The 15,863-nt window shown below is 48.2% G+C and overlaps 14 protein-coding genes across 14 annotated transcripts; 1 reads left to right on the top strand and 13 right to left on the bottom strand.

The window, feature by feature from the left end:
* Window positions 1-23: 23 nt before the first annotated feature.
* ECU04_1140 (uncharacterized protein) lies at window positions 24-2,789 on the bottom strand (the record flags this gene model as incomplete). The annotated part of the gene is made up of 1 exon (NM_001041148.1): window positions 24-2,789. The coding sequence occupies one exon, from the start codon at window positions 2,787-2,789 to the stop codon at window positions 24-26; it is 2,766 nt and encodes a 921-aa protein (NP_584798.1).
* Window positions 2,790-2,871: 82 nt separating this feature from the next.
* ECU04_1130 ("alpha-1,2 mannosyl-transferase") lies at window positions 2,872-3,840 on the bottom strand (the record flags this gene model as incomplete). The annotated part of the gene is made up of 1 exon (NM_001041147.1): window positions 2,872-3,840. One exon carries the CDS (start codon window positions 3,838-3,840, stop codon window positions 2,872-2,874), a length of 969 nt encoding a protein of 322 aa, NP_584797.1.
* A 162-nt stretch (window positions 3,841-4,002) lies between these two features.
* Window positions 4,003-4,506, bottom strand: ECU04_1120 (uncharacterized protein; the record flags this gene model as incomplete). The annotated part of the gene is made up of 1 exon (NM_001041146.1): window positions 4,003-4,506. One exon carries the CDS (start codon window positions 4,504-4,506, stop codon window positions 4,003-4,005), a length of 504 nt encoding a protein of 167 aa, NP_584796.1.
* Window positions 4,507-4,545: 39 nt separating this feature from the next.
* ECU04_1110 (uncharacterized protein) lies at window positions 4,546-5,457 on the top strand (the record flags this gene model as incomplete). Its single annotated transcript, NM_001041145.1, has 1 exon — window positions 4,546-5,457. The coding sequence occupies one exon, from the start codon at window positions 4,546-4,548 to the stop codon at window positions 5,455-5,457; it is 912 nt and encodes a 303-aa protein (NP_584795.1).
* A 48-nt stretch (window positions 5,458-5,505) lies between these two features.
* Window positions 5,506-6,921, bottom strand: ECU04_1100 (translation elongation factor EF-1 alpha; the record flags this gene model as incomplete). The annotated part of the gene is made up of 1 exon (NM_001041144.2): window positions 5,506-6,921. One exon carries the CDS (start codon window positions 6,919-6,921, stop codon window positions 5,506-5,508), a length of 1,416 nt encoding a protein of 471 aa, NP_584794.2.
* A 98-nt stretch (window positions 6,922-7,019) lies between these two features.
* On the bottom strand, window positions 7,020-8,045 carry ECU04_1090 (uncharacterized protein; the record flags this gene model as incomplete). The annotated part of the gene is made up of 1 exon (NM_001041143.1): window positions 7,020-8,045. One exon carries the CDS (start codon window positions 8,043-8,045, stop codon window positions 7,020-7,022), a length of 1,026 nt encoding a protein of 341 aa, NP_584793.1.
* Window positions 8,046-8,135: 90 nt separating this feature from the next.
* On the bottom strand, window positions 8,136-8,474 carry ECU04_1080 (uncharacterized protein; the record flags this gene model as incomplete). The annotated part of the gene is made up of 1 exon (NM_001041142.1): window positions 8,136-8,474. One exon carries the CDS (start codon window positions 8,472-8,474, stop codon window positions 8,136-8,138), a length of 339 nt encoding a protein of 112 aa, NP_584792.1.
* Window positions 8,475-8,584: 110 nt separating this feature from the next.
* Window positions 8,585-10,753, bottom strand: ECU04_1070 (uncharacterized protein; the record flags this gene model as incomplete). Its single annotated transcript, NM_001041141.2, has 1 exon — window positions 8,585-10,753. One exon carries the CDS (start codon window positions 10,751-10,753, stop codon window positions 8,585-8,587), a length of 2,169 nt encoding a protein of 722 aa, NP_584791.2.
* Window positions 10,754-10,814: 61 nt separating this feature from the next.
* ECU04_1060 (uncharacterized protein) lies at window positions 10,815-11,507 on the bottom strand (the record flags this gene model as incomplete). The annotated part of the gene is made up of 1 exon (NM_001041140.1): window positions 10,815-11,507. The coding sequence occupies one exon, from the start codon at window positions 11,505-11,507 to the stop codon at window positions 10,815-10,817; it is 693 nt and encodes a 230-aa protein (NP_584790.1).
* Window positions 11,508-11,538: 31 nt separating this feature from the next.
* On the bottom strand, window positions 11,539-12,090 carry ECU04_1050 (uncharacterized protein; the record flags this gene model as incomplete). Its single annotated transcript, NM_001041139.1, has 1 exon — window positions 11,539-12,090. One exon carries the CDS (start codon window positions 12,088-12,090, stop codon window positions 11,539-11,541), a length of 552 nt encoding a protein of 183 aa, NP_584789.1.
* Window positions 12,091-12,118: 28 nt separating this feature from the next.
* Window positions 12,119-13,006, bottom strand: ECU04_1040 (uncharacterized protein; the record flags this gene model as incomplete). The annotated part of the gene is made up of 1 exon (NM_001041138.1): window positions 12,119-13,006. The coding sequence occupies one exon, from the start codon at window positions 13,004-13,006 to the stop codon at window positions 12,119-12,121; it is 888 nt and encodes a 295-aa protein (NP_584788.1).
* Window positions 13,007-13,320: 314 nt separating this feature from the next.
* ECU04_1030 (homeodomain-containing protein) lies at window positions 13,321-13,722 on the bottom strand (the record flags this gene model as incomplete). Its single annotated transcript, NM_001041137.1, has 1 exon — window positions 13,321-13,722. The coding sequence occupies one exon, from the start codon at window positions 13,720-13,722 to the stop codon at window positions 13,321-13,323; it is 402 nt and encodes a 133-aa protein (NP_584787.1).
* Window positions 13,723-14,074: 352 nt separating this feature from the next.
* ECU04_1020 (uncharacterized protein) lies at window positions 14,075-15,532 on the bottom strand (the record flags this gene model as incomplete). Its single annotated transcript, NM_001041136.1, has 1 exon — window positions 14,075-15,532. One exon carries the CDS (start codon window positions 15,530-15,532, stop codon window positions 14,075-14,077), a length of 1,458 nt encoding a protein of 485 aa, NP_584786.1.
* Window positions 15,533-15,597: 65 nt separating this feature from the next.
* Window positions 15,598-15,855, bottom strand: ECU04_1015 (uncharacterized protein; the record flags this gene model as incomplete). Its single annotated transcript, NM_001041135.1, has 1 exon — window positions 15,598-15,855. The coding sequence occupies one exon, from the start codon at window positions 15,853-15,855 to the stop codon at window positions 15,598-15,600; it is 258 nt and encodes an 85-aa protein (NP_584785.1).
* Window positions 15,856-15,863: the final 8 nt, after the last annotated feature.

Raw genomic sequence — 15,863 nt, 5'->3', positions numbered from 1 at the left:
ACTTTAATCGATCCAATCCCTGTTCATTCCGTTTGTCTCACTAGGACCCTTGAGCCCCCAACTTTTTCGTATGGACCGTCTTCGGCATCGCTTATTATTTTGAGCTCGACGATCTTTCTACAGAGCGAGCGGATGAATCTTAAATCTGCGTGGTTGACGTCTCCTCCGGGAGCAATCTCCACCACAGCTTTGCTCCATCCGTTTGACTCTGCCTTCGCCCTTATGTGCCTTGTGATCTGCAGAGTTACGGAGAACTTGCTCTCATGCTCGGATCCGTCTGTTTCTGGATACGGTGAAACAGAAATCGAACCATTGAAGTAGTTTGAAAACACCTCCTCCGTGATAAATGGCATGAATGGATGGAGCATCTTCATCGAGTCGATGAACACTCTAAATAGCACCCTGATGTATTTCTCGTTCTTGCTCTTCTTAACAACCTCAATGAAGACATCGCACAGGTCGTAGATAAAGAACTGGTGAATTGCCTGTGTAGCACCCATAAAGTTGAATGAATCAAGCGTTCGTCGGATTTCTTCAACCGTCTCGTTCCTTCTCCTGAGAATCCATTCAACAGGACCCTCTTCAGAAGGACCCGGGAGCTCAGCAGAGGACACGATGTACTTCCCGTAATCATCCTTACACACAGGGCCATTCCCATTCTTCCCCGCTAGCTCGTCAACCATAGTCTTCACAAATTTGTGAGCATTCCATATCTTGTTGCAAAACCTTCGGTATCCTTCCACCCTAAGCACGTCCAAATTGATATCCTTCATTCCAGATGTGTATGAAAGTAAGGCGAATCTAAGCGCATCCGCCCCGCATCTAGATATCCCATTCGGAAAATCCTGCCGCAGAACTGCCTCAGCCCTCTTCACCTCCCTCTCATCGAGATTCCCGCTCCTCATTGTGGATATAAGCTTCTCGAGAGAGCACCCGTCGATCACAAAAATCGGATCGATGACATTTCCGAGGCTCTTGCTCATCTTTCTTCCATGTGCATCCCTCACTATCCCGTGGAGAAGAACCTGACTGAAGGGCACCTTTCCTGTCAACTCAAGGCCCAGCATCACCATCCTTGCAACCCAGAAGAAGAGAATGTCACTCCCCGTCTCCAGCAAGGTATTCGGATAGTATTTCAGAAAGTCTTCCGTTTCCTCAGGCCAGCCTAGCGTAGCAAATGGCCATAGCCCGGACGAAAACCAGGTGTCCAATACATCCTCGTCTTGTTCAAGCTCGGAGAGATCGCAGTCAGACCCCATACACTCGCTTCTCATCTTCAGAAACGCATCTTCCTTTGTTCTTCCGACATACCACTTTCCAGACGGCGCTTTGTACGCAGGTACTCGATGTCCCCACCACAGCTGTCTGGACAAGCACCAGTCCCTGATATTTCCAAGCCATTTGTACCACTGCTTCTCCGCACCTTCTGGTAATATACTTATCCTTCCATCCTCAACAGCCTCAATGGCCTTTCTGGCCATCTCCTTACAGTTCAGCCACCACTGACTCTTGATAATGGGCTCTATGACATCGTCAGATCGGGAGCACCTTGGAATCACCTGGGGATGCCCCTTCTTGCTAACAAACAGCCCAACGTCTCTAAGCTTGGAAACAACAGCCTTCCTCGCCTCAAACCTCTTCAGCCCCTTGAACTCACCCTCCACAACCACTCTATTTTGTTCGTCAAATACAACCTTGCATGGAAGTCCGTGCCTCTTGGACACTTCAAAGTCATTTGCATCGTGTGCTGGAGTTATCTTCACCACCCCGGTTCCGAAACTCATGTCTGCATAGTCATCAAAGATAACAGGAATCACATCTCTAGTTAGTGGATTCACCCCATAAATCCTGCATCCATGTGGAACATCTCCAAGCATCTCCTTGATTCCCTCGGGACTGAACCTACAGTCCCTTCCGTTCACACACACTGCAGTATCTCCAAGGATGGTTTCTGGTCTTGTTGTTGCAACCTCAATGGTCGGCAGGGAGAGATGGTCTCCAGAAAACCCTTTGTCGGCAGTTATTGGATACTTAAAGTGGTAAATCACCCCAAACTCGTATTTCCCCCCGTCCACCTGGAGATATGTGTTGGGCATCACCTCCTCATGGTTCACCTCAAGGTCGCTTATCGTTGTCAACAGCCTGCTGCACCAGTTCACAATCTTCGGCTCGCGATATATAAGGCCCTTCTCATAAAGCTTTACAAATGCATCGGCAACAGCCCTGCTCATTCCAGGGTCCAGAGTAAACCTTTCCCTGCCGAAATCCACACTCGTCCCCAGCCTCTTGAGCTGTTCGTATATCCGAGATCCATGCCTGTCCTTCCATTCCCAAGCTTTCTTCAGAAACCCTTCTCTGTCAACAACAATTCCTTCTCTTGCCAGCTGCTTAGACACAACATTCTGTGTTGCTATCCCCGCATGGTCCGTTCCAGGAATGTACAGAACTTCGTATCCGCACATCCTCTTGTACCTGCACACTGCATCCTGGATAGAAACCATCATCGCATGTCCAATATGGAGGCTCCCCGTTACATTTGGAGGAGGAATGGGAACAACATATCTTGCCCCTCCCTCGACAGGCTTGAAGAGCCCCTGCTCCTCCCAAAGCTTGTACCATTTGCCCTCAACCTGCAGCGGGTCGTATCCTTCCTTCCTGTACTCCTTCCTGGGTTTTGAAACACCGATCTCCAGAGTCTTCTTGGCCAGAAACTTCTCAAGCTTCTGCCTCTTCTTCTCGTCCTTCGCCATCTTCTTCCTTTCTTTCAGAGCTTCCTTCGAAGAGTCCATCCTTTGCCCAGGACAAAAATAAACCAAAAATATCCATTCCGCAGATTTTATTACTGTTGAATATTCCCCTGCCCGTCTGCATTCACAGAAGAGACTTTATGTACAATCCCAGACACGAGTTTGAAGAGTAATCCAATGAGTTGGAGATACTGCACTTGCATTTGGACCTCATCGACGCCTCTCGAGGGCAGTGTTGGAATGGAGGGTGCTCATACCCTATATCACTGAAGAAGTGAGTCTGATCCTTATCCAGGAAGAGAGATGCAGCAATGCTATGAACTGGGGCATCTCCCCATCTCTCGTAGAAGAACCCTCCAGCTTTGTCCAGCCAGTCAAAGTACTTTTGGTACGTCTCGCTTCTGAAAAATCCAAAGCTTGCTATCTCGAAGTTTGACCAGAAGTGGCATCCGTTGTAGGATCCATCCTTGTTCAGGATGAACCTGTTTCCATCCACCTTTCTAATCGAGTTCAGGTTCTGTGTTATGAACTTTAACACCTCTCTAAAGAGACCGGGAATCGTATCCATGAATTCAACCAGCGATATCACAAATCCATATTGCTTGTTGTTCTCCCTTAGGTATGTAAATGGGTCGTACTCTATTTGACACAGAAACTTCACGTCGGGCTCTATCCTCCAATAGTAGTCGTATTTCTCGACCAGCTTGTTTCTATAAAAAAACCCGGAGAAGAATCTGCACATCTTCCTGTACGATAATGACCCTCCATAAATAATCTTTTTGTCTTCCATCTTCATCATCTCCTCCTTTGCCTTCTTCATGTCTATCCACTTTGGAACCTCCCACTCCTCGGGCTCGAGCTTCCCAAACTCAACGGTGCTAGACGTAACGTCTCTTATGGACTTCTTGAAGTCCTCAGTAAACTCCTCGTCGTTCAGGAACACGTATGGATATCCAAAGTTCTTATTGAACACCTCCTCGAAATTCTTTATCGTCTCTGTTATCCCGTTCTTGTCGCTGTTCCTGCAAAGAATCAGGATCACAGCATTCTCTCTGCAAATTGCCATTCCAACAATCAGCAGCGGCAAAAGCATTCTCTCTTCTTCTGTTGACACATACGATTTGTTATTTATGCTTCAGGTTACTGATTTTCGATGGAGCCCGGCCACTTAGTGGAGGTAAGCAATTATAGGTCCAGACAATAGGCTCTATCCCAATAAAGACCAATCGCCTGGGGAGAGTTGTAATAAGTAGATTCACAGAATCTTGTTTGAACTAAGGACACCCACAAGCGCCCTTTCAAGTCCCCCGGGATATCTGTCGTTGCTAATACGAATAAATCTTCTAAGAACGCTAGATAATGCATCCAAGCTCTGTGGGATGCTAGAAGTGATCAGAGTTCCTGCTCTTTTCCCGTTGCATGTCACAGGCCCTGCATCCACTTCCACAAACAGCGCTTCTCTGGACGCCCCGATTCTCTTCCCCGTGCTCTCCATGGGATTTTCTACATTGAATCTGAAAAGCATAACCAGAGCCTCCTTCTCCTTTGGAACCCCGACGTCAAATCCGCTGCACTCAAGCTCGAAGACGTTGTTTCCCATCAAATACACCTCCCCTCCGTTGCCCTCCACCAAGTACACTGGGCTCTCTGATTTGTACTTCGACACCTTGTATGCCACTGCATTGGCTCTGCTTTGCACCATGCACAGGTGCCCAAGAAGCTTCCTAACCTTTTCATATCCCTCTGCAGTGTAGATCATGCGATATACACAGGGATCATTATCCCAGATTTATGCTCCATGGCGCTGGCTCCCACTTCCTCTGCAATATCCGGGTCACTAAGAAGCAGCATGCTGAAACTTCTAATGAGACTGAAGTCAAGGACTCTTGCAACAAGGCTCAGGCTGTACGAGATAATTATTGAGATGCAGGAGCTTGGAATCACTAGGAACGAGAGGGAGATCTTCTACATGGACGTGAATGTATTTAGGACGCAGTCTGTTGTTAGGAGGCTGGTATCCAGCATTGCATCCGAACTCCAGATTTCTAAGCACGATCTCGGCGTAAGAAATACTCTCAAGGGAATCTTTATTGGAAGACTAGGTTTTGTCAGACACCACGGTCTCGGCATGGTGGAGATGTCTTCGAAGGGAGGCTGTCCACAGCTCATCCCGGACATGTCAGACATAGCAGAGGTGTTATGTGACTACAAGAAGACTGTGGTTGTCGAGAAAGACACAGTACTCCAGAGAATAGCCTCAGAGATCGAAAGGGAAAAGTGTCTTGAGGAGATATTGTTTGTGTGCGGAAAGGGATATCCGTGCAAAAACACGGTGCTATTGCTTAAGATGATAGAGCACAAGACAGCTGTTGCCGGGTTATTTGATCTTGATCCATTCGGGATCCACATCTTCTGCATTTACAAGTACGGAAGTAAGGAGACTCCGGATATCAGGGTCGAGACCATCATGAGAATCGGGGTGTGCATGGAGGATGTCCTTGAAAAGAATGCCTACAAGGATGTCTTTGTAAAGCTGAATGTGCACGACTTGAAGATGATCAACAGGCTCGTAAGATTCGGGGAGCTCTCCGCCGATCTACTATTTCTTCGGAAGATCGATGGGAAGGTTGAGATGGAGGCTCTTTTCAGCAAAGAGCCGAGGAGGTTGAGGTACTTCCTTTTCCGGATGCTGGAAAGAATAAGCAGTTAATAAAAAGAAGTTTAATGGAAGTACTTCTTTCTCAGAAAGAAAGTTTGCTCATGCCTTCTTCTTGGAGGCCGCCTTTTTTGCTGCCTTAGGATCCTCGTTCAGGTCGATTCCATAGTCTTTGAGGAGCTGGTCGCGGGTGAGGGGCTCCATGACGTTTCCAATCCCCACTACTCCATTGCTATCCATAAGTGCAAACTTTGCCAGGTTCTGGAATCTCTCCATCTTATCAATGACCAGCGGCTTCTGGAAAACGACAATTCCAGTAAAGTTCTCTCCGTTTGCAACATTCTCTGGATTCTCGTGAACCTCCTTTCCAACCACCTTGGAAAGGATCTTGGCAATCCTCCCAGGAGAATGGCAGTTTCCAAAGTTGATCTGTGGCGTGTATCCAGGAGACAGCCCCTTTGGTCTTCCAACAACAATCGTTCTGATCTTTGCCCCGGGATAGGCCACGGCCTTGTTCTCATCGTTGGCAGAAATTACATGGCCTGCATCCACCTTGTCAATCTCTCCAATCACACCTCCCTTGAGTGCAACACCGCAGTTCTCTCCACATGGAATCATGGATCTTGGCTTGTTGTGGATCTCAACAGACCTAGTCTCTCCAACCACCCCGGCAGGCTGAATCGTGATCTTGAGGTTCGGGGTGATGGTTCCATACTCAACACGCCCGGTGAAGATCTTTCCCACCCCGGCAATCGAGCAGACCTTGGTAATCGGCATGCGGAGAGGCTTGTCGTTGTGCCTCTCAGGCACATCCTGGTAGTTCAGCGCCTCCTCAAGGGTGTATATCACAGAGGACCCCTCCTTCTCCTTCCATCCCTTGAACCACTCAAACTTCTCCCCCTTCTTCGTCAGGTTGATTCCCTTGAATGCGGATATCGGAATAATAATGGGGTTCTTGTCCTTATGACTTCTCTTGACAATCCTGAGCATCTCGGCAGACACCTCATTGAACTTCTCCATCCTCTTGTTCTCTGGAATCTCGTCCATCTTGTTGACGCACACAATCAACTTTTCACATCCAAGAATCCCAGAAATCATAATGTGTGTCTTCAGCATCCCCCCAACGCCTACACAGGACTCAAACCCAGATGCTGGAACAATCACCACCGCAACATCAGCCTGCGATGCCCCCGTCACCATGTTCTTCACAAAGTCCTTGTGTCCAGGGCAGTCAAGAATGTTGATGTTGAACTTCTCGGTGGGGAGGTTGACAAGAGTCGTGGTAATCGTAATCCCTCTCTTCCTCTCTGCATCGGTCTTGTCGGTCAAGTATGCAAGATAGAACGTCTCCTTGTTGTTCAGAGCTGCCTCCTTCTCATACTTCTCCATCTCCCTCTTATCAACTGCTCCCAGCTGGTATGAAAGCATCCCGACCGTGGTGCTCTTCCCAGAGTCTACATGCCCTATAAAGCAAGCATTCAAGCGTGGCTTACTATCATCCTCAACCTTTGTAGCCATTGTAGGGGGGCTGGCGCAAATTTTTTTTATACTTTTCAACACACAAAAACCAAAATACAAAAACCCAGGCTCCTGCGCACAGACTTTATTGCGCCATCTCATACAGTTTCCACAATCCACTCGCACTTCTTTCTATCCAGAATGCCCTCTCCATACTCTTCGTAGTCCCTGGCTCCAATGTGAAGCCCCTTTGCACTTCCCATCGATCCTATCACCGATCCTCCTTGGAACGTGCTAAATCGACTTCTCTCAACAATCACCTTTGCTTTCCACCGGGGCCGCTCTCTCCCGAGTTCCTCGCAAATAAGCCCTTCAAGTCCTCTTGCCCCTCCAACTCCCCCACCAATCAATATGTTTCCGCTCAGCAGCGGCCTTATGTCCGCTGAATTCAACTCAACAACCTCAACAACCAGCTTCACAACCTTTTTAAGTTTGCCTAGCGCTGCCTTGCAGCACTCCTCCATCTCAACCACCTCTCCATCAGGTAGCACATATCTTCCGCCTGTATCCTCGCTACCCAGGCTCAAAACTACCTCCTTGACATGTCTAGAAAACTCGTTCCTTTCAAACTCGGTCCTTCTCTCACACCAAGACTCATTCCCCCGGGAACAGACAAACTTCGACAGATCAACCCCAGAGTCGGTAAGCCCCTTCCTGAAGTCCATCGTAAGGTCAAGGCCCCCGGCATCCAGCTGTCTTCTGCACGTGATAAGCCCATCGACAACGCTGCAGACCTGGCTCGACCCTCCTCCAAGACTGACAACCACCCCTGTTGTCTTTCCATACGAAAAGGCATCAAGAATCCCGCTCCTGACAAATAGAACAGACTCGCACACCCGCTTCTCCATAAGATACCCCAAGATCTCCCTCTTCGCCCCTCCTGCCTCCATGGTATTCTCCGAAATCACCAGAGATTGTGCATCGCAAGGGATGTTGTCGCACAGGGTCCTAAGATAAGACTCCACATCGCTGACAACAGATCTGGTCACAGGAGATATATATTCGTTCTTCCATGACATGCTAGGGCAAAACACCGTCGGCAAGAAGGTGTCTGAATACCCGGTCTTGACCGTTTCGCTGCCAATGTCAACAACGGCCGTGATGGTGTCCCCTGTAACATACATCGAAGGGGCTACAGAACACTTCGACAAACAACTCAATATAATCCATTTAATGCCATATTTGGATATCACGCGCCCCCTACACAGGAGAGCTTACTTCTGTTCCATCAGGTATCCAAGGAGTTTCACTCCACACACAACCAGCCCAATGACAAGCATAGACATAATGGCTATCATGAATATAAAAACCACCCTGGCATCCTTTCTCCTCTTCTGTACAATCTCTTTGAATTGCTCGTCTAGATAGACAACATAGGGGATCAGCTTCTTGTTTTCCATTCCTTCCATGTTTTCCACATACATCATGATGTCCCTCACATTGACAACGGGCATGTCCTTGGGAATTGCTTCCCTCGAGGGGGACTTCTTGGACTCAGGCTCCTCTGGCTTCATCTGGGGCAAAGATTCTGAAGAAGCTACACTTTCGGCCATTCATGCTCTTCTCCGAGGAGCTTTTATACTTTAAAAGGAGGGCGTTCTTCCACCCTGCATAGAGTCCTAAAAGGAGAGCACGCAATGATATTAAAGGAGACCTCTTCTCCTCAGGTCTCCCACTGGAAGAATTTGCAAGGTTTATATGCCTTTTTGCATTTGTAGAACTTCCGGCCCCGGTTGCTTTCTGTGTTTGCAACAAGTAGCTGAGGTTCAAATCCACAGAAGCACTTCAGTTCTTCTTCCCCCTTGCTTTTCTCGTCCGTGCTCCACTGGAAAAAATAACAGCTTTTCGGAGTCTTTCCGCAGCAATAGAACTCCTTTCCAGCGTTGTTTCCCTTCTTTACCTTCAGCATTTTGGCTTCCACCCGACAGCTACATTCCACTCCTTTTGCCTCCTCCCCCTTACCAATCGCCTTGGCTATGCCTCCTCTACCTTCCACCTTCCTGCACCTTCCCTTCCCACCGCCTTTCGGCCCTATGCTTCCCCACGGTGTCACTCCAGATGCATCGGCTTCAATGCCCCTGCTAAGAATGCTGGCAAACTCTCCGATGTTTCGTTTGAGAATGGCATATATCCCTCTATAGGCCATGACCCCTTCATAGACAACACTCTTCCCATCTATCTCTCCGTCCGATATCTTCTTCAGGCTAACTTCCAGGCTTTTCCTCAGCTCAGGCTTACCAACATTCAGTCCAAACCTTTCATACCCCTCAATAAGGGCTGTCCCGAGGTTCAGCGGCCTTATCTCCTCTGCAACCTTGACAGCATATCCTCTCTCTTGTATCTTCTGGATGTGCTCATGTATGGTTGCATCCGTTCCGATTCCGTTCTTGTCCATAAGCCCTATAAGCTCAGCCTCGCTAAGATATTTGGGTGCAGATGTCTCCCCCTCATCAATTTCCAGGTCTCCAGAGACTATCTCCTCCACTGCAAAGTCGCCAACCTCCTTGTCGTCCCATTTATCGTAGTAATACACCTCAAGATAGTTCCTTTCAATCACCCTTATTCCGCTGAGGTCAAACATCTCCAGTCCAATCTTCAGCTCATATCGCGTCTCAAGACCTTTGGCGTCCTTTGCTATGCATCCCAGAAATCTCCGGGAGACAAAGTCGTAAATGTCTCTATCGCTTCCAGAAAGTCCAGATCCCTCTTTTAATGGATATATCGGTAGATGCGCCATGTCGTTATTCTTTCCATTTCTGGGATGGTTAAACTCCCCCATCAACTTACTGGCATACTCTCCAACCTTGCTGTCTTTGCACAGTTTGCCTAGTATGTGCTTGAAATCAAACTTCCTGTCAAAGACATCTGTTTCCGTCCTGGGGTAGCTTATGTATCCTCTGTTGTAGAGTCCCTCGGCAATCTCCATTACCTTATGCCCACTCAATCTGAAATATGACGAGCATTTCTTCTGCAGCTCAACAGTCCTCAGTGGAAGCGGCCTGTACTTCGTCTTCTCCTTCACCTCTCGTGACACTATCCTGGCATCTTCTCCAGACAGGCTGTTGAAGAAGCATACCACGCAGTTTCTGTCAAAAACAGGCCCTCTTCTCCATGTAAACTCGTCCTTAAACCCCTTGTGCATAGCCTTGAACTTCAACGTCCAGAATATCTCTGGAACAAAGCTCTCTCTCTCCCTAGCCCTTTCCACCACAAACCCCAGCGTAGGCACCTGGCATGGCCCAAAGCTTAGTATCTTTTTTCCCTGTCTTGCCCTACCGAGTGATAGTGTCTGCAGTCTAGTAAATGCTGATCCTATTCTAAGATCCAGCTCTATCCGTACTTCAACAGCCTCCGCCTCTGCCTCGTTTATCTCTCCCAGATTCCTTAGTGCACTCTCCACGTCTCTGAGGGTGATCCCTGAAAACCTTGCACGCCGAACGTCAATCTTCTTTACTTTGAGAACAATATCTCTTATCTGTCTTCCAATGTTTTCTCCCTCTCTGTCGCAGTCTGTCCAGATAATCACCATGTCGCACTTCAAGGCCTCTCTCTCGATGTTCTCCTTAACCTTCACAAACTCCGGCTGCACATGCTTAACAATCCTGTCCGTAAACAGCACCTCCGGATCAACCTCGTCCCACCTGCTCTTCTCCTCAAAGTCGCTCGAGAGCAGGTGGCCCAGAACGCTCGTAAACACCATCTGGTTGCCGTAGTCAAAGTGGATGTTTGGACAATACTGATGGAGTCCTCTCCTGACATTCAGCTCTTTCGACAGAATCGAGGATATCGATCTTGCAACCGACGGCTTCTCAGCAACATTCAATATCCTCATCCAAGGGATCCAAGGAACACAGACTTACACAGTCCAGGACACTACAGAGACACTGATTTAATTAAGCGCTGAAAAACAGAACTCCTATGGCCTTTATGTACATCACAATCTCCATCAAAGACAGCTTTGACTGCCCTCTCCTCCTCTCGTGAAAGACTATTGGGCACTCAGATACCACAAATCCGCGCCTTTTGGCTAGGCACATAAGCTCCATCTGGAAGGAGTACCCCGTAGACACAGACTCTTCAATCAGCAGCCTGAGCACCTCTGTCCTATACAGCCGAAAACTTCCGGTGAGGTCGGACACATTCACATTAAGGAATATCCTGGCAAGATTGTTTGCGCCGAGGCTTATGATCTTTCTCTTCATCGACCAGCCACACACTGCTCCTTCTCCAGAGTATCTACTTCCCGCAACTATGTCGGCCCCTTTTTTCTGAAGTCTGATCATGTCCTTAATGTACATAGGATCGTGGGATAGGTCCCCATCCATCACAACCGTAAACGGATGCTCACAGTGCTCAAGGGCAGTCTTGTATGCACTTCCAAGCCCAAGCTTTTTCTTTCTTGACAAGAGACACACATTGGGAAGTCCCATCGATTCCACAGTCTTATAGGTCCCATCGGGGCTGCTGTCGTCTACAACAATGATCTTGAACGGCTTGCCCTCCTCACTCATGACGTCAGAGACCATGCGTAGCAAGACCTTGATGTTTGGTCCTTCATTGTATGTTGGTATTATTATATTGTACATGGGAGTCTAGGAGGTAGGAATTTAATACAGATCAAAATGGCTTCGGAACGTACAGGAAGTACGCAGGAATAAGAAGTGGAACAAGGAGGTACCACCTCCAACTCTTCTGCGCAGAGGGAAGTCTTTCATACTCTCCCCATGCCTTCAGAACACTCCTCACAATCTTCTTGCCATTGCTATTCCCCCGAGACGTAATGATCCTGGTCTTGTCCCTCAAGGAGGAAAGGAATACCTCGTCCGTCGTCATGAACGAGTCATCGCCACCAATAGAACTACAGCACTCCTTTTCAGGCCCCTTGGAACCATCCGGAAACAGACGTCTATCACCGCCACGATCCTCATCTCTACAAGAGATATCGTTTATGCTGAAAGAGTCCTTAAGAAAGTCTGTTCTCCACTTCCTTACCAGCTGCAATAGCCTTGCCACTGTGTATTCGTCGTTCCTTTCCCACTCCCCCACCTCATCTCTTTCGAGCACGTTGCTTTCAACGGCCTCCCTCAGTATGCCCTCGATGTCTTCCCTTGGAATCACCCCGTCTCCATATCTCTCCATAAGCTTCATCTCGAAATCCACACTCCTCATCCCTAGGGATACACATCAGAGCAACATTTCAACCCATCGAATGCACCTGGTTCTCAATGTCGGATTGACATGCCGCCCTTTCCGTCGGTTTAAAGACATCCGTCTTCAAATGATACGGAAACCCCATCAGATTGAATATGTTGACAACCTTCTTCTTGGAAAACTTGAAGTCCGGCAGAAGCTTGTATTTCACGCAGAATCCCTCAATCTGTAGAAACAGTATGTAGCAGAGAACTGCAAGCCTGTCTCTACACAGCGGGGTCAGCCTCCCGTTCTCAACCTCGTCCTTTACCATCACAAAGAAGCTTGAGTACCCCGAATCGCTTAGGCAATCGTCGGTAACATACTTCTTCTCCATCAGCTTGATTATGCAGTCTGCAAGCAGGAAGTGTGTCTTATACCTCATGTTCTGTCTCAAGCCCATCAGATCTGGATGCAGAAGTACAGAGTCCAGCTTTATCTTTGAAAAGCTCTCCAGCACATCTGCAGGAAACATCTTCTCCAGTACAAAGCGCTTCTCGGGACTCGATGCCTCCTCGTCTATGGGTGGCAGAATCTGATTCTTGTACTTGAGCTTTGGCATAAAAAGCCTTTTGCTGTATCCGTCGATTTCCTTCCTCTTGAGATACTCTACATATTTCCTGTTTCCAAAGGAAAAAATCAGCTCCTCAAGATTCGTCTCCTTGTGGGACAACCCTGTTTCATAAACAGTCTCAAACACTACTATCTTGGCCTCGGAAGCCTTGCCAAGATCAAGCACGTCGCCAGAAGATTCCACCACATAGTAGCTGCAGGGGGAGTTCCACTCAGATCCCCTGTACTCTATCCCGTCCAGACTCCCCGTAAGAAAGACCCTCCCGTTGACTCTGGAGACCTCAAAGCTCATCTCTCTATTGATGTTCGCCAAAACTAGCATCTCAAGGGTCTACATCCAGAGGTAGCTTTTCATCCGCACAAGCAAGAAAAAATTATATCAAAATGTAGATGCACACTCCGTCAGCCAGGAGTGTACTTCTTTGCTTTTGCTTTGTATAGCACCTATTCCCCATCTGGAGACAGGCGACTCAAAAAGCAGGGCAATTCCTGGGCCGGTTTAAATCAATAGACCATGGAATGACTCCATCGTTTAAAACTAAAGACACAAAATATTTTACTACCCGCTACAGCCATGCACAACCCTTAGATCTCGGTACAATCATTAAATTACAATAACGCCAATATACCCATCCACTAGAGAAAATACCTCTCTTGAGGAGGAAAATCAAAGGGGCACATCGCCTGGTAGCTCATCTTGCCGTGTTCATACTCCCCATCTTCAATCTCTGCATTCCCGCTTCTTCTCCGGCCGCCATCCCTGGCTGTCTTCTCCTTGGCCCTCCTGTTCTGGAACCATATCTGGATGTTCTTCAGGGGAATGCTGAGGGCATTTGACAGCAGGCTCTTGGTGGCACTGTTCGGGTGACTATCGATCTTAAAGTTCGACTCCAGAACATCGATTTGCTGTCCACTCAGTTTCAACCTTGATCTTTTGCTAGAATCACTCTTGTTTAGATGCTTTATTATTTCCTCGGTTGAATCAATAAACTTCACAAACTTCTTCTCGTCCTTGTTGAACTTCGAGCGAATCGACATCTAGGCCTAGGCCCATCTCTAAACCGCGATTTTATACCTCCCATTTTCAAGTAGAAATATAAAGCCCTACCATTTCCAACGGCCTGACCATTTCTCACCTCCATCTAGCATCGAGACCAGCTGGGGACATCTGTGCCCTCTCCTGCATCGCTGCCGTGTTGCATATCCCCTAAAGACCCTACGCCCTTTCCCAGACTCGCCATCCCTGGTTATTGTAACGTCGCCCGCCACACCTGAGGTGTCCCCTGTTGTACTGCTCCATACAAGGTATATTGGATATTTGATTACTCTTATTATTTAGTAACCGTCTTTTTGCCAAGAATTAGATTTAATTGTAGCCAGCTGAGACTTCTCAGTGATCTTCCTCGTCCCAGTGCTGGTTGTTCCTGGGCCCTATGTTGAGCGCCTCCGGCCTCCCTATAAGATAGTCGCTGGTCTCAAACAGCGTGGAGACAAACTCCATGGAGTACTTCAGTGCCTTTATCTTGGCATTGTATATGTCATAGACCTCGACATCCGATGATCCAAACGTCCCAAGGGCCTTTCCAATGCATTTGTATGCAAGGCTCTTTCCCCCTGACAGGCCTGCAGATCTCTCCAAAAATGCCTTCGACAGCCTTCTCTCAAACCTTCCTGCCCCGTCCACCAGGCCAATCTTGCCCCCAGAAACATTCTTGCTCAAAACAACCAGTGCCTTCTGGACCATCCTCTCATGTTCGTCCAGCACTGCTTGTACAGAGTTCTTAAGGACCAAGGTGTACACCTTCTTGCTTCCAGAAATAAACTTTGTATACTCGGTACTGCCCTCCCTGAAGGTGGCGACCTCTGAAACAACGCCCATCGAGCCCTCGGCCGGAGGCTCCAAAGTAGATAGAATGTGCCCCCCTAGCAGTTCCCTGATCCTTCTCAGGTCATACTTGCTGGTAATTCGGAAAACAAGTTTCCTACCCTTGTTCAGGAAATCGAGATAGATCTTGTCCACCTTTCCGCTGCATATAATAACATCCGCACCTATCGACTCCACAAGTTCCTTGATCCTCTTGTTCTCCTCCTTGCTAAACGACAGGAGCTCAGAGGCCGTCCTCATCAGAACAGTCCCTTTCAGCTCAGTCCTCGATATGTCCAGCGGACAGTTGTAGATCGACGTTCTTCCCTGCCGGGCATGCTTCACCTCGCCCTCCGGCAATCTGTTGAACACCATCCCCTCTACAACATAGCTATCCTCCACAGACCCGCATGCCACCTTGCAGACCCTGATGCTTTCAGAGCTAAAACTCCTGGCCAGTGATATTCCTTCAACAACTATCTCCTCTAGCCACTTATCCTTCAGCACGCCCCTTAGAACCATCGATATGCTCTCCTTGTCTTCAAAGTCAATCCGATGCTCGACCAGAAGCTCTCTTCCCAGATCATCAATCTCCTTGTGGGCTTCTCTGAGAAGACTGCTGAAGCATGCAGGCTTCATCCCCCTCCCGATAACATCAATGGCCTCTTGTATCAGCTCAGACACAAGAACCACAAAAAACGTTGCTCCATCTCCAATCACATCCATCTTCTTGACATACTCCTGCAATAGCTTCACAAGAGGATGGTTGACCTTGACATTGTCATAGATAACCCCCGGCTGCGAGGAAAGAAGGATCTGTCCATATCCATTCACTATGAGCTTGCTGCGGTGGGACCCTCCATACAGACTTTTCACAAGATTGCATGCCATCCTGACCCGAGACCCCACAATATGGTATCTTACCTTTTCGTCCTGCTGGGAGTTCGATATCAGCCCTCCCAGGTGCGTTTGCCCGATGTCCATCAGGGCTTAAAAATTTTCGGCTTTGACCTTTGCGCCAAGCCAGCAAGACATTGGAACCAAAATCTTTAATCAATATTCCTTATGATCTTCTTGAACTCACAGTTTGGCGACACAACCGCGCGGCCTCCAGAAGACGTTAGGATGATGTCCCCGCAGCCTGGGCATGAGATGTTTGTCTGCGAGTGCGAGTAGCAGCAGGTTGTGTGCCTGCACCCCCCACACCTCACATACATAAAGAATCCGTTCCCCTCTCTGTATAGACGATCCTTCTTGTAGGTCGATCCAACCTTCTCTCTTGTAGGAAATGCCAAGTCAGATGCCATTCTCTTAG

Source organism: Encephalitozoon cuniculi, chromosome IV (assembly GCF_000091225.2).
Source record: "Encephalitozoon cuniculi GB-M1 chromosome IV, complete sequence".
NCBI classification, from domain to species: domain Eukaryota; kingdom Fungi; phylum Microsporidia; family Unikaryonidae; genus Encephalitozoon; species Encephalitozoon cuniculi.
Note: the sequence above shows the minus strand (reverse complement) of the source record. Positions and strands in the feature narration are given on the sequence as shown.